The following is a 16,780-nucleotide window of genomic DNA, read 5'->3' as shown; positions in this document are numbered from 1 at the left end:
ACACAGAAGAGAATCTTTTACTGCACTGGTGTGATATCTTTTTTTTCCCCACACCAGCTTTGCTGTGACCTCTCTGAGTGAAATTTCCAATTAATACTAAATTAGGGATAGTTTTGTACTGCAGTCCCATACCCAATAAGAACTAGAATGAGACTGCCCAAACTCATTTTACATAGGACCCTTAGAGCCGACAGACTTCCATCCCATCAGTTTAGGTTAGATTTGAACTCAAATCCCGCTTCACCACCTAGTTATTCAATCCTTAAAAAGAAAAAGAGATCAGCTATTGCTTGGCTTTACTCTGATATCATTTAAAAATAGTCTATTTAAAATCAAGTGGCTTTGGAGTCACTTATTGCAAATAAGAGTTTTGGGAACAGAATTAAACCCATAAAATAGGATCTTTGGATCAGAACAATTTTTGATGATGGTAATTTATATTTTTTTTGTGTAGGGAAATTGCATTTGTTCGAAGGAGGAAATGTTTGTATTGGTTTTTGTTAAAGAACAAAGTAGTAGAAGTTGAGTTTCTGGTCACCTTTATTAAAGTGCCACCAGGTTCAAACAACAAGTTAGTAAACAGAACCAGTACTGAGATTAAGCAGCTGCCATCATGAATGAGCACTTAAATTCCACTCAAATGCCTACAGCTAAATGCTGTAGCCATTGTCGTGCAGTGGAGGTCAACCGGGGTGATTCAAGGACAAACAGTCTGATAGGTTTAGCAGAGCAGTGTTAAAGTGCCATTGAAAGAGTTCCAAGACTTACAGCAATGAGTTATATTCAAATTTACCCTCTTATCAACGGGTGAGTTTCACCATTTCTTGACTGACTGTGAGGTGAAACTCTTCGGCCGCGAATTTAATAGAACTCAGAGGACGGGTTTGGAGGCGGGTTGGTAGCGAAAATCGGAAAAATTAACGGCGGGCTGTGAACCCGCCTCCAGGTGACTTTGGGCTTGTTAACTGCCTGGATAATCTTATTTTAACTGCCTGTTCAGATTTTGCAGCTTTTTCTGCGTGCTGCCCGCCGTCAGAAAAACACGCCAGCTGCATTGTGCCGGGTTTAGCGAGGACCTGAATTGTTGGCAGCTGCTCGAACAGCTTAAAAGCGGTCCTGCAATATCTCATACTTTCAGATGCCACAACTTAGTGCTTTGAGATTTGGGACATATTTTGCAGCTCAACTAATCTTAAGTGTTCAAGCTGAAATCCATCTGCTGTGTGACCTCCTTGGAATACCCTCTGGCCACTTTGTCTGAGCGCATACACCTCCATTCCGCCACTGAGATATACACCAGCGGTATGGGAACCATTTATATCCTCTCATCCTGGTCGTCAGATTCGGAGGAACAGTAGCCGCGGCAGCAGCGCAACCAAACACAGCAGCAGCACCAACAGCAGGAGCGCCAACCTTCTCCTCAGCCACCTGATGATGCACAGGACAGAGGGCGTCAGCGCAGGCCTGCATCTCGCCGCAGGAGATACCCCCAACACAGGGTTTACAGGCTGAGGATGAGTTTCCTCAACATGAGTGAGCAGCAGTGCCAAAGGAGGCTGAGACGAGAGAGATGTTGTCACTGACATCTGCACAATGCTGCACCAACACCTGGAGCCCAGAGGAGCGTGTGGACACTCCTTACCAGTGGCTGTCAAAGTCACCACCGCACTCAAGTTCTTTGCGTCAGGCTCCTTCCAGGAATCAGCTGCAGACATCAGCGGCATCTCCCAGTCGGCCACACACACTTGCATCATGCAGGTTACCAATGCGCTATTTGCAAAGGCGTACAATTACATCCACTTCTCGCATGCGGTTGGCTTTGCAAATATGGCAGGCTTGTCAAGGGTGCAGGGCATCATAGACTGCACACGTGGCCATTAGGGCACCCCATCACAACCCAGCTGTATTTGTCAACCGCAAGGGTTTCCACTCCCTTAGCGTCCAACTGGTGTGTAACCACAGTAAGATCATCATGCATGTTTGCGCCAAGTACCCTGGCAGTTGCCATGACTCCTTCATCTTGTGGCAGTCTACCGTGCCTCAGCTCTTCAATCCGCCAACCCAACTTTCTGGATGGCTACTTGGCGACAAAAGCTATCCCCTGAAAAAGTGGCTCAAGACACCGATGAGGAGGCCATCAAATGAGGCTGAGAAGCGGTACAATCTGAGCTGCATTTCCACCAGAAGCATCAGAGAGCAAACCATCGGCTTGCTCAAAAAGCGATTCCGTTGCCTCGACAGATCTGATGGAGTCCTGCAGTATGCACCAGCCACGGTGTCCAGAATCATTGTCATCTGCTGTGCCCTGCACAACATCGCACAGCAGCGTGGCTTAGCACTCCATGAGGAACAAGTGGCTCAGCGCACAACCTCCTCGGAAGAAGAGGAGGAGGGCGAGGAAGAGGAGGAGGAAGAGGCCGAGGAGGAGGACAAGGACGAGGAGGAGGAGGCACGCCTTGCGGGCCAGATGTGGCCAGTGCAGCAGCATGCAACCACATTGCTGGCCGTCAGGCAAGGGATGCACTCATCCATGCATGATTCGCGCAAGCTTATGTTTCAACCACAGGGAGGAAGTGAACGCTGCACTGCATTGGCCAGCTTACGTCTACGTACACTTCTGTCAATTTGTTTTATTACAAATTTCTTTATCCACATTTATAATGGAAACTGCAATCACCCCATTGGAGGTGCTGCAACACCATCATTGGCAGGGGGTGTAATTGCAGCAACTCAAGAATACATCAGCAGTTTCCATTATAATTGTGGACATTGGAATTTATAAGGAAATATATAAAAATAAGGAGAGAATGACCAGAGGAGATCTGCTAATAATATACATTCATCTCGGCAAGGGATAATGGTTCCATGACACAGTTAGAGCTTTTGTTTCTCAGATATGAAGAACACAAACCAGTATGATTTATGAAAAGTTTGCCACCCTTTGATTTCTATGTCAAGTATGACCGGTTTCACTAACAGGGCTGGCTACACAGCAAAACAAAGTAAGGTCACATTACTCTAGTGTATTGGTTAACTAGTCTCAAAACAAATTGTGATAATAGCTAGACTGAATTACTTAAAAATCACGGGCTGAAATGCCTGGGATTTACTCATTGAGATGGATGTCAGCTAGCTAATACATTCGGCATCGACTTTTAAATATGTACCATGCAATATTTTACAAGACACTCTATTCAGAGGCAAGTGGCTTTAGAGTAATTGAAACCACGTTCCAATGTTGTATTTTGTTTAGGAATAGCACTAGCTCTTTAACATGAGTGTAGTGACCTGAATTGTAACATGAGATAGTTGCACACATACTGGCCTGTCTTAGATTTCCCTCATTCCTTTGATTGTTTAAAACGTGCTCATCAGGCTGAAACTGCTTGTAAAAGATGGAAATAGTCCTACAAATGTCCTTCCATATATTTTTAATTTCAAAAGGCAAAGTAAGACCTTTTTTAAAGAGTCCAAGCCAGGTTGAAGCCCTCCTCATTCATTCAGCCCTAACACTTAGTTGTTCCTAGACAGAGGTGCCTCCAAGGAACAGTGAGGTAAAGAACTCAAATACCACCCTTAGGGGAAGATGAATACAACAACAGAGGAGCTGGAAATCATGGGTTGGATTTTCAACTTCGGCTCAAAGTCGGTGATGTGCCCACGGCACCAGCCCAAGACCACAGCTGGGAGGCCCGAACCATTTTCAGCTGTGGGCCTCATTTACATTGTACCCACAAGCACCAGATAGGTTGCTGGTTTTGGAGGGTGAAACACTGGACGGCTTCAGCATGGAAACATAGAAACATAGAAGATAGGAGCAGGAGTAGGCCATTCGGCCCCTCGAGCCTGTTCCGCCATTCAATGCGATCATGGCTGATCATCCAAATTCAGTACCCTGTCCCTGCTTTCTCCCCATATCCCTTGATCCCTTTAGCCTTAAGAAATATATCCAACTCCTTCTTGAATATATTTAATGATACTGCCTTCTGTGGTAGAGAATTCCACAGGTTCACCACTCTGGGTGAAGAAATTCCTCCTCATCTCTGTCCTAAATGGCTTACCCCTTATCCTTAGATTGTGACCCCTGGTTCTGGACTCCCCGACCATCGGGAACATCCTTCCTGCATCTAGTCTGTCTAGTCCTGTTAGAATTTTATAAGTTTCAATGAGATCCCCTCTCATTCTTCTAAACTCCAGCGAGTACAAGCCCAATCGACCCAATCTCTCCTCATACGTCATTCCTTCCATCCCAGGTATCAGCCTGGTAAATCTTCGCTGCACTCCCTCCATGGCAAGAACATCCTTCCTCAGATAAGGCGACCAAAACTGCACACAATACTCAAGGTGTACTCAAGGCCCTGTACAACTGCAGCAAGACATCCTTGTTCCTGTACTCAAACCCTCTCGCTATGAAGGCCAACATACCATTTGCCTTCTTAACCGCCTGCTGCACCTGCATGCTTACCTTCAGCGACTGGTGCACAAGGACGCCCAGGTCTCGTTGCACTTCCCCTTCTGCCAATCTAGTGCCATTCAGATAATAATCTGCCTTCTTGTTTTTGACACCAAAGTGGATAACCTCACATTTATCCACGTTATATTGCATCTGCCATGTTTCTGCCCAATCACCCAACCTGTCCAAATCATACTGGAGTTTCTCGGCATCCTCCTCACAGCACACACGCCCACCCAGCTTTGTGTCATCTGCAAACTTGGAAATATTACATCTAGTTCTCTCGTCTAGATCATTAATATATATTGTGAATAGCTGGGGTCCAAGGACCGATCCCTGCGGTACCCCACTAGTCACTGCCTGCCACTCGGAAAAAGAGCCGTTTATTCCAACTCTTTGCTTTCTGTCTGCCAACCAGTTCTCTATCCAAGTCAATACCTTGCCCCTAATCCCATGTGCCTTAACTTTACACACTAATCTCTTATGCGGGACCTTATCGAAAGGCTTTTGAAAGTCCAAATACACCACATCCACTGGTTCTCCCTTATCTATTTTACCAGTTACATCCTCAAAAACTTCCAGTAGATTAGTCAAGCACGATTTACCTTTTGTAAAGCCATGTTGACTTTGTCCGATTCGGTCACTGTTTTCCAAGTGCTCTGCTATTACATCTTTTATAATGGACTCTAGCATTTTCCCCACTACCGATGTCAGGCTTACCGGTCTGTAATTCCCCGTTTTCTCTCTACCACCTTTTTTGAACAGTGGGGTAACATTAGCTACCCTCCAATCCATGGGTACTGTTCCAGAGTCCATCGAATTTTGGAAGATGACCAGCAATACATCTACTATTTCTAGGGCCACTTCCTTAAGTACCCTAGGATGTAGATTATCAGGCCCTGGGGATTTATCGGCCTTCAATCCCATCAATTTCTCCAACACCATTTCTCTACAAATACTGATTTCTATCAGTTCCTCCCTTTCATGGAGCCAGCTGGCAAGTCAGGCCTATTGTTCGGGGTGGGAATGGACCCTGGCCAGTGGGGAGAGGGGGAATGGGGAGAACGGGACAGCTGGCCTGCCCCTGCTGACCCCACAAAAATCTTTTCCTGAGGTTCTCTTAAGGCCACTCAAAGCCTGGTACAACTGGAACTAGCATATGCTTCATCCATTTGTACATTAAAATTGCAATCGGGGTCCTACAATCAGGTTAGGGTAAAATTACCCCCATCTTCAGGAATATGTATTAAAAAGAAATCACGTCAGGAAAATGTTAAGAGGTGGAACACTCAGCTTTGATATATTTGTTTTGTTGCTCCCTCAATGGCTACCTGGTTGAGACAGAGGATAGTTCAGCTATATGGGCCAAGAAACTCCCAGGTTTGATCATTGATCTGTGCTGCTTCTTGATCTCGGCTAGGATGACAGATAGGATGCTACATTTAGCCTCAGTGGCCCTGGAGAAGTGAGGGGAAAACTGGCCACAGTACCTGCTTCCAATAGCTTTCCAGTCACCACGACTTCACATGTGCATGTGTGAGCATTGGATGAGGACAGGATTGGACTCAGCTGTGATGTCTTCTGTGGGTGAATAGCCTGCTAACAACCCACTGCCTAAGTTCATGCATAGCGTGATCATTTGGTTGAAGTAGTGGAGAGCACTTGTACCCCAGCAACGACCCCACACGTTCAGGAGAGGAGATTACAAGTAAATTGGTGGAAAACATAGGAAAAACTTGCTAAGTGTCATGATTTTGCAGATGCATGTATCACACAGTAAAATATCTAAGTCCATAACATGGACTGACTACTGAATTTATCATAATAGTGAATCTTTCGAGCTTTGCTTTGACTATAACCTTGAAGATATATCATCACTATACTGGACAGTATTGGAGAGTTTTCAAAGGATGTTCAGCTTTTGAAACAGTCAGGAACAACCTACTACAAAAACTCAGTTTTGGAGCTTATATACTGACTGTCAGGAAAGTTTACGCATTTGAAATGCAATTTTTGCTGGGTGATTTTAATCCTTCACCTTACCCTTTGGTTAAAAAATATATGCTGATGTCCCATGGCATTGCTCACAAGTTTGTCTGGCATCTGAATACTGCTTAACCAGTCTGTCCCTTCAAAGCCAAAACTAAGGTACTTTCCTTGGGAAACGGTCTAAATGGCAGATCCTGGGGTCAATTAGAGTCTAATTGCTGTTGGCTGTTTTTTTTCTACATTGACAACTGCTTGGCTGCTGTCCTCGAGAAGAGGCCAGGTTATCTCAGGTCAGAAACCCAGCGGGAAATCAATGACTTGCTTTCTCCTTTGTTTTTTTTAAAAAGATCGTTTAAAATAACAAATCACAACTGATGTCTGATGGGCGTGCATTAAATCTTTTAAATATGTAGCTGTATCTTTTTGTTTGCATCTGCAATCATTATACAAGTTATCATGCACAAGCTCCACTGACGTTTGCCATATGCTTTGGAGTGGCAAAAATGCCCCTTTTGAAAACCCATTCATACAGTGTGATGTGGGGAAACAAGCTGTATGAGCGCTAGGCCACAATGCTGCACATGGACTTACATGCCTCCAGACTATGTCTACATTGTCTGCATGTACAGCTTATGTGATTAAACTTGTCCTTTGAGCAGAGGACGTTAAAATGATCTTTTGCAAGGATGTGAAGCTGAATATCAATTGATTTTTTATGATAATCTAGGACCTTGCCAATCCATATTCCGGTAGGTGAGATAGTGAGGCTATTTTCAGTCACAATTACATACACAGACAGAAAAATGGACATTATAGAAAATAAATCTTTTGGGCCTCACTTTAAAAAAAGCTTTTGAAGATGACAGGTACATTGCCAGTTTGCTACCTGCAAAACTACCCATCAGAAATTAAATGCTACTATACCAGAATTATCAGAAAACCACAGTCGTTCGTAATACTTTTTAAGCTTTACTTTAATGTACAAGTCACAACTGCAAGCAAATCTTTTTCTTTCCACCCTCAGAAAAAACATTGCTTTCAAACTGTTGCCTATTTAATCAAAGAATTTACCTTCGCAAAGGCAATGGATTGAATATATATCATTTTAATATACCCGAGGGATTTACGACATTATCAAACCAGGATAGCTGAAAGCATGAGCAATATCCAACCAAATTCTCAGAAAAGAATCTGGAGTTCAGTCACCTTACCTGCAAGAGCTTTGATCCTGGAGCGCTCAAACAACCTTGCCGAGCTGTTGTCGTTATCGAGTTCACCTTCATCCGAGAGTTCCCAGCGAGCATTGATGTGGCTGTACTGCTGCTGGATCTCCACATTGTCAAAATCTGTGGCCGATGTCATTGTGCTGGTTTTTGTAGCCGTTTTCCTCTCTCTCTCATAAGGCCTATCTGTAAGAAAAACAGCACTTTAACGCACGAAAAGGGCTTCTTGACAAAAGAAATATCCCAGTATGTTACAAGCTACATTTCAGTCGCTGCAACTTTCGGTAGCTGTGGGAACAGATGATACATTTCTTTTTCACTGGAGGCATTCAGCTGTTGTGATAATAATGCAGCAAGAATGGTACAGGCAGCTCTGACAATTTCACAGCACACTCTGTCCAGTAGATGGAGGTCTTGCATGTTCGAATAAACTGTAAAGTAGCACCTAGCCACTACACTTAGCAATATTGTTCGGCTTTCAACAGAGATATCATGGATAGACTGTTACTTATAAAACAAGCCATTAAATGCAAGTTAGATCCAAAACACAAATCCAAACAAGTCAACAAAAGCTTTGTTCACTGATTTGGTTTGTCCTAGTTTTATAAAATAAATTATGTCTGGGAATTTATTTTCTGAAAATTCCTTTGGGGCTCAAGACTTGACCGAGTGTAATTGGTTCACAGCTGCGAACAATATATTATAGCTGCTGCGGTGACTCACAGTTCCGCATTTGTGCATCAAAATAAATACACAGCACACATGCATTCTGACTGTCTGCAACACCAGCTGTCCTGGTCACATGAGCTCAAAGGTCTCGTTGTACTGGCTGCACGTGATCATCACCTGACACTACATTGAGTCACATTGCTGGATGATGCACTTTAAACGCTAAAAACGCCTTTGAAGAAAGAAGCAACACTGGCATTTCATTAATCAAGCTCCAGCTTTCGTTTCGCACCAGAGCTAATCGCAACAATTAAAGACAAAAACACAAGTGCTGTTAATGTAGAGGTCCAGTAAAATTAAGAAATATGGAGGTGTTTTTCCATGGGATGACCAGTATGTAATCTTTTCTTTGAGTTTATTAGTTCAAATTTACTTCCACTTTTTTCACCCAAATGTTTGAATGCTGAAGTTGCCAAGTGCTCAGTTAGTGTACAGCTGTAAAGATACATTTATCATTACAGTAACAATACAGTTAGGGGGAGAAATTGGGTATAGCCCCGTTTGGGGCGTTAGAATTGGCGCTGCGCAAATTTTATCGCCAGGCGCAACTTATCGCCACCTCGAGCGATATTGGGTTGCTGCGCCCCTAAAGGTGATTGCGGCGTTGATTCAGGCGCTGCACGGGAGTCTTAAGGTGCTAACCCGGCGGCGCTACTCAATATGTCGGCGGCCGGGTGCAGCACAGGTGCTGTCAATAATCGATTACCCGAGACATGCTGGCGCCGGCCAACTCTTAAAGGGGCGGGTCAATTAGGAGCAGCAGCCACACTCTGCGCCTTGTAGGCCTCAAAATTGGCGCTGTGCTTTCTGTGGCATTCCAAACTTTGAACATATGGAAAGGGTGAGGCAGAGCGCTTTACCGATGGGGCATTGGATGGTGTGGTTGGCGAAGTGGAGCGCCGGCGAGCTGTGCTGTACCCCGACAATGGCAGGAGGCCTCATCAGAGCGAGTACCGCAGGGCTTGGAGGGAGGTTTGTCAAAGAGTCACCTCAACCAGCGTGGTGGCCAGGACTCCTGTGCAATGTAGGAAGAAGTTCAATGACCTCACTCGGGTCGTTAGGGTGAGTGCCTTTTTCGCCATCTTCTTCATCCCTCCATCTGCACCTGACATTATGGCCAGAGGGTGCGCGAAGCCCCAATGGCCAACTGTCAGCCAGCACCCATGGCCCTTTCTGAAAACACACACGCACATTCAGCTCAATGCATAATGGAAGGGCTAATCTACCATGGGGGGCATGTGATGTCAGCTCAGGCCAGCATGTTTCATCACTTCCCGTCCTTTCTCCTGCAGGCCAAGCTGGCCAGGAACCGGAGGGAGCAGCTTCGCACCGGAGGAGGCCCTCCTCAGCTGCAGACACTGATGGACCTGGAGGAACGAGTCCACCAGATTGTTGGAGGCCGGATGACTGGTCCTGTCACCACTGGAGCTGCCGACCCCATTGTGCACAGCGATGGTAAGGTCATCACCTTTTTGAACTCTCTCCTTCCACTTCTTCCCCCCACCAGCATGCTTTTTCACTCTGGACCCATGTCAGAGCATTGCAGCACTCATGCATCCCTTGCTGCCACCCTGTTCTTTCGCTAAAGCCACTCTTCAACCTCCCTGCTTTCAGATGCTGCATCACCAGCTCGGGAGCCGGGCCCTCAAGCTGCCACTGCCACTGACTCTGGAGGCGACGAGCAGGAGGAAGCTGGACCATCCCTGCCACCCTCAGGTGAGCCAGCCCCTCTACAGACTGGGGAGACTACTTCCCTGGAGGGGAGCGGGGGGGGAATGCTCTGAGGAGGAAGCAGTTCCAGGAACCAGCGGGCTGCAGCAATGCAAGGGGGGTAGGGAAGCTCGGGGGCTGTCTCCCCGGAGCTGAGTGCGCAGGACCTCGGGGCAGCACAGGCTAGGAGTGCGCAGGACCTCGGGCAGCACAGGCAAAGGGTACGCAGGACTTCGGGGCAGCACAGGCAAAGAGTGCACAGGACTTTGGGGCAGCACTGGAAAGGACTGTCCAGGATTTCGGGGCATCACTGGAAAGGACTGTCCAGGGCTTGACCGAAGCAGTGGAAAGGACTGTCCCGGCCTTCACCGATTGTGTGCTCCACAATGTTCCTCGTCGCCTGAGGGTTCGCATTGAAGCGCTCTTCAGCAGGAGTGCTGGGCGAACGGAGCGATGTCATCAGCCATGGGCACAGAGGATAGCCCTTGTCACCGAGAAGCCAGCCTCCTGGGTGAGCCGGGACCTCGAATAGGTCTGCAACTGAAGTCTGGCGCAGGATGAAGGCGTCGTGGCTGCTGCCAGGGAACTGCGTATTGACTGCGAGGATCAGCTGTCGGTGGTCACAGACCAGCTGAACATTCAAGGAATGGAACCCCTTGCGGTTGCGGAACTCCTCCGGATTCAAAACAAGCGCCCGCAAAGCCACGTGCGTGCAGTCAATGGCGCCCTGCACCATGGGGAAGTCCGCTATTGCTGCGAAGCCCTCTGCGCGCTCCCGCTGCTTCTCCAGTGTCACAGGGAAGAAGATGTACTGCCGCCTCCTTTTAAATAGGGCATCTGTTACTTGACGGATGCAGCAATGCACCGCAAACTGCGATATGTTAGCGATGTCCCCAGTTGCGGCCTGGAAGGAGCCGCTCGCATAGAAATTCAGGGCAACAGTCATCTTGACAGCCACCGACAGAGAGGTCCTGCACCTTATCTGAGGCTGCAGATCTGGCTGAAGCAGGTGGCACAGCTCAGTCACCACCTTCCTTTCTGAAGCGCAGCCTTCTAAGACACTGCTCCTCTGACATGTTCAAGTAAGAGAACTGCTGTCGGAAAACCCTGGCAGCGTAAGGTCTGGTGTGGCGACGTCTGTTGGCCCTCCTCCGTCTGGCCATTCCTGGCCCTCTCTCCCTGCGTCCCTGTGCCCTTTCCAAATGGTTCAGCAGCAAGACATTCCCCTCCAATGCAGCCCCCATAGTAAGAGCGCACAACAAATTGTAAACGTTGTAAATGCTCACCAGCTGCAAGGTGATGGTCAGTAGGCTGAAGTTCCTCTGGCCAGCGCTGGCTCACTGGTGCAATGGCTCTCAGAGTGCAGCTCAGCAACTCTGTGAAAGTCTCGAGGAAGTTGTGCTCCCAAAATGGCTGCCGCTTTTATACCAGTGCAGTCCCCTTTAAAGAGCGCCCCCCTAACCCGAGAGCAACTGGGGAACATTCCAGGTAAGCAGTCCTTATTAGCGCCAGGCGGAACGGAGGGGGGTGCAACACTGAATTTCCGGTCCGGGGCGCCCAAAAGGCGTTGCACACTGAAATGACATCATGATCTGCCTGTGCCTCTTTAGGCGCTAATTGGAGGCGCTGCCAACCGAATTTCTCCCCCTTAATGTTTTAAGGGGTGGTACAGGGATGTTAGGGATTTAATCACGGGGGAGAAATCAAAGGAGCAATCACCCTTGTCTCTCTTGCAGGCCTTTTAGTGGCGGCTTTAGAAAGCCATCCTATCCTTCCAACTACAGAAAGTGAAGAGACTGCACGTGGAGAGACTATAGAAGAGGAAATCAGGGATAAAATAATGTAGGAAAAAATACCACTGCCCGAAAATATAAAGTTAAGGCTTTGTCGAATAATATTATCCAGTGCTCCGTCTAAACTGCAATTCCTAGATTTGAAAGGGGCTCAGCACCAAACACAGGAAAGGATCAAGCAAAAGGGAGGCAGGAGGGAAGAGAGTTAGAAAAATAAGATAGTGTTAATTCTCTGCCTGCTAACCAAATCAAAATTGGCAGCATAAAATGCAATGTGACACATTTTCATATGTTCCAGTAATGAAAGTTAACCATCAAAACTCACCTAAGATTGATATATTTTTCTATGCCCCGAGTAATGTTATTCCATGACAGAACAGTAGATCTATACCTTATATTGCTTGCATAAAAAGAATAATTTAGTGGCTATATTTTTATAAGCCTACACTAAAGTCTTATTTCAGAATGAAATAACATAAATATCCACTGCAGTTTTGGGGGGGGGGGGGGGGGGCGAGGAGAGGGGAAAGGGAAATGAGAGAACAAGATATTCCAACACTTCACTGTTAAATAACACAATCGGCAGGGCACAAACAAGAACAGAGCTGAAAACCACAATGGATTGGCAAATAAAGGAACAGTCTCTTCCCAATAAATGTTTTGGCACTGTGCTGGCATTAGCCTGGCAATGTCACTAGTGCCACTCTAGAACTGGTGTAGAGATGGCTCAGTACCACAGTTTTGATTACTTGCTGGGGAATTTCTTGTACTTTGAGACTCAAGGCTTTCAAATAGCTTTCTGTCACTTTTAGAATTCTTAAAACTATTTCATTTTATAATTTAGCCGATTTGATGAGGCGAAACAGCTTATTTAGTTGTCACCCTGATATGCAGATACTTTGGGGGTAATTTTAACCCATCCCCCCACGATGGGCAAGACAGGGTCCAAGGGGGTTTAAAAATTTTAAATCGCATTAACGCGACCCCAACCAGCTGCGTACACACCAGTCACCATTTTTACGGCAGCGGGTTGCATGGTGTGCCTGTGTCCTCCGGTGGAGAGACGGGACACCTCATTATAATATTTAAATCAGGCTCTCAGTGCAGTTGCAAACCTGATTTAAATTTAATGTTGGCCAGCCAGATTTCCCAAACCCAGCAGCTAAATGGAGACAGGAGCAGCCGGATCAAGCAGGTAAGTGCTTTTTATAGCACTGCTTGCGAGCCAGGAGTGCTCTTCTTGGCCCCTCAAACAAATCTTCTGCCCACTGCGGCCTCTACTCGCTGCCGCCATTGGCCAACTCCTGCCCCCATCCCCACCACGCCCCGATCTTTGCCTCCCTCCCTGCTCACTGCCATGCTCCAACAGCCCCCCCATCCCCCGATCTTTGCCTCCCTCCCTGCTCACAGCCATACTCCAACAGCCACCCCCACCCCCCCATCCCCTGATCTTTGCCTCCCTCCCTGCTCGCTGCCATGCTCCAACAGCCACTCCCACCCCCCCACGCCCCGATCTTTGCCTCCCTCCCTGCTCACAGCCATACTCCAACAGCCACCCCACCCCATCCCCTGATCTTTGCCTCCCTCCCTGCCATGCTCCAACAGCCACTCCCACCCCACCCCATCCCCTGATCTTTGCCTCCCTCCCTGCTCACAGCCATACTCCAACAGCCACCCCCACCCCCCCATCCCCTGATCTTTGCCTCCCTCCCTGCTCGCTGCCATGCTCCAACAGCCACTCCCACCCCCCCCACGCCCCGATCTTTGCCTCCCTCCCTGCTCACTGCCATGCTCCAACAGCCACCCCACCCCATCCCCTGATCTTTGCCTCCCTCCCTGCTCGCTGCCATGCTCCAACAGCCACCCCACCCCCCCGATCTTTGCCTCCCTCCCTGCTCACTGCCATGCTCCAACAGCCACCCCACCCCCCCGATCTTTGCCTCCCTCCCTGCTCGCTGCCATGCTCCAACAGCCACCCCCCCATCCCCCGATCTTTGCCTCCCTCCCTGCTCACTGCCATGCTCCAACAGCCACCCCCCCACGACCTGATCTTTGCCTCCCTCCCTGCTCGCTGCCATGCTCCAACAGCCACCCCCCCATCCCCTGATGTTTGCCTCCCTCCCTGCTCACTGCAATGCTCCAACAGCCACACCCCCCCCCCCACCCCACCCCGATCTTTTCCAATTTCTAGGGACCGTCCCCCACATGGAGCTTGAACTGGGCACTGTAGGTCTCCATCATGACTTCTGGGTGTTGAACTCAACTGATTTGGCCACATAGCTCAGCATTCCATTTGATTACTTTTGCCTCACACGGTTTTGACATGCTGAGTGACGAGTTAATTGAGCGCAAGTCACCTATTTTTACTTCCAAAATGCAGTACCTTGCAACGTCTATATAGAATCTCATCTGCCACTGTTAAACTCAAGTACAGTAGAAGAATTCTTCAGAGGTTGGAGCTCCTCCATTTCAACAAATAGATGCTATAACTTGGAGCGATTTACACGGTGTTGTAACTTTGAGTAAGCAGCACAAAGTTATAGGAAGTTAATAAAAAGAACTAGTTAAGTCTACCTTGTACAAGCAGCGGTGAATGAAATTCCAGGCTTCCAGCAGAACTGCAACGTGTTTCTACAACTACCGTCGATAAGGGGACATCGATACTCTACAAACTACATAAGTTTGAATTCCTAAAGCAGAATTTCATTGGTAATTTTTTGAATGTTCTTATTCGTTCCTGGGATGTGGGTGTCGCTGGCAAGGCCAGCATTCGTTGTCCAGCCCTAAAATGTGGGCAGGACATCATTAGGAAGCTGAATGATTACGTCTGATATGTCACGTGTATTGACAGCAAAAGATAATTATCCAAAGCATAATGAAAGGAAACTACTTTTGCACATAATGTCCCCTTGAATGATTTATATATGTGTTAATCCATTGTACACTTGAATGCGAGTGAGCCACAAAAGAGCAGTCATAAAATATATATTTTTCCTTTTAAAAGAATGTAAAATTACAGAACTGCTCCGGAGACCAACAATTGGCATGAGTACATCTATCGGTTAATGATTATGCATACTGTAACTGCCATGAGTAGGAGTAAAGCGGTTCAGGATTTCTAAGAAAGTGTTTGAAGGTGTGGTTCGTCGATAACGGTATCACTGGGCTCACTGCTAATGCACAATATCTCAAGGGACCAGCTGCAAAAGGACTGTTACATTCCAGATGCACAGTTACTGCTGCACAAAAAAAAACAACTGCTTTCCATACAACACCCTAGACTCCCTCCGGTCCTGGAATTAAGGTTAGACCACTGGTGTCACACCAGCTGCTGAATTCCTGCCTCCTGTCTTTAAATGTCACAGATACTGCTGTATCAGCAACAGCTGTTAACCATCCCAGTCCCTGCATGTCAAACAGGCAAAGTCAACACTGCAAAATTCATTCACTTGGTCATCTTTAAACTATGCAACTATTCATTCCTCATTAATCTGTTTGTAGCATTGGCGTAGGTAGTGCTACCTGTACCCATTCTATACATCAGACTCAAAACAGCAGAGCACCTCCAATTCTCCAAACTGAATGAAAAGCTATCAAGTTGTCTGCCTAAAATAATGCTGTAATAGTTTGACACAATGCATAATTTAATTAAGAAAGGTCTCGGGTGGTTAACATAAAGAGGGCTAAATTGGATAGCCCCCGAAAACAGGCGTGGATCGTGATGCACGATTAACCCTCGTGCGTTGATTGTAATACAGGCAGCACGCTAACTTGACGCTGTCTGCTCATTTAAATGATCTCTACATCCAGCCAGCGCTGACCATACTGTGCATTGGCTGGACACATCAGCAGGGGGCCAGGAGCAGGTAAAGCTGGACTGCACTGCTTAAAGCTAGCCTGCAACTCTTAAAGGGGAGGTGCATTGTGGCTGGAGTAGATGCTGGAAGTCATGGTTGAAGAGATTCTGACCTGGGAAAGAGTGAGAAATGGCACAACAGGGGAGAAAGCGGGCTCCAAGATTTTCGGACACTGCACTGGAGGTCTCGGTAGGGAAGGTGGAAAGGAGGAGAGACGTCTGGGGCTAAATTCGATAGGCATGGGCAGGGGGCAAGGACAGCGCAGCTGCCAGCTCACCAGAGGGCAAGGTCATACACGAGTTCTGCTGCAGAGGACTCATGAGGTCTTCAATGAGGCAGGCTACAGATGAAGGCTGATGGGTATGCACAATGAAATGCTTGGTGCATTGGGAAGCCTGCCAGAAAGCCTGGTGTACAATGGCAAGGAGCATGGAGGAGTCCGTCACCAAATTGGCACAGGGTTTTGCACAGAGCTTGAAGCCCATCCTTTCTAGCATGGAAGTGATGGGCAAGTTCATTAGCACCATGATGCATCTTCTGATGGCCAATGTCTCAGCTTCTATTGCAGCACAAACAGCAGCCACCCAACGACTGAGTGCTGTAGTGGAAGTGCAGACTGCTGCCATCATGGCTCTGGATCCCCGTGTTCAAAGGGGCTTGCAGGGCATCACAGCAATCCAGCAATCTTTCCTTCAACAGATTACTAGGATTGTTGAGATGCCGCCTCGGGGTGTGGCAGTGGCTCCGTGGAGCACGCACCTGCTGTCCTCTCTCAGGATGACAGCATTTGTCCTCCTACCACTGCCAGTCCACTAGTGCCCTTTCTGTTGCCGGTCAGCCATCCAGCCCAAACTGCTGCCACTCATGTTGAGATGGTACAGTCCACAGCCGAGCCTTCTATGCCCAGAGCTGCATGAGGTCACCCTCCAAAACCACCTGCAGTCTCTTCCACTGAAAGTCAGCAGCTTTCAACCAGCTATGCTGCAGCCACTATATTTGTATACAATATGGCATGATTTGATTTAT

General features: G+C 47.5%; 1 protein-coding gene across 2 annotated transcripts in view; it reads right to left on the bottom strand.

Moving 5' to 3' along the window:
* LOC147109531 (spectrin beta chain, non-erythrocytic 1-like) overlaps window positions 1-16,780 on the bottom strand; it is a 490,086-nt gene that overhangs the window by 325,263 nt on the left and 148,043 nt on the right. For both annotated transcript variants that reach the window (XM_086003569.1, XM_086003568.1), the window contains exon 2: window positions 7,654-7,851. In XM_086003569.1, coding sequence (XP_085859695.1) covers window positions 7,654-7,804 — 151 coding nt within the window. In that variant the 5' untranslated portion in view covers window positions 7,805-7,851. The remainder of the gene's footprint in view (window positions 1-7,653; window positions 7,852-16,780) is intronic.

Source organism: Somniosus microcephalus, chromosome 12, assembly GCF_052327205.1.
Source record: "Somniosus microcephalus isolate GS21.2 chromosome 12, FLI_Smic_1.0, whole genome shotgun sequence".
In the NCBI taxonomy this organism is placed as follows: domain Eukaryota; kingdom Metazoa; phylum Chordata; class Chondrichthyes; order Squaliformes; family Somniosidae; genus Somniosus; species Somniosus microcephalus.
Note: the sequence above shows the minus strand (reverse complement) of the source record. Positions and strands in the feature narration are given on the sequence as shown.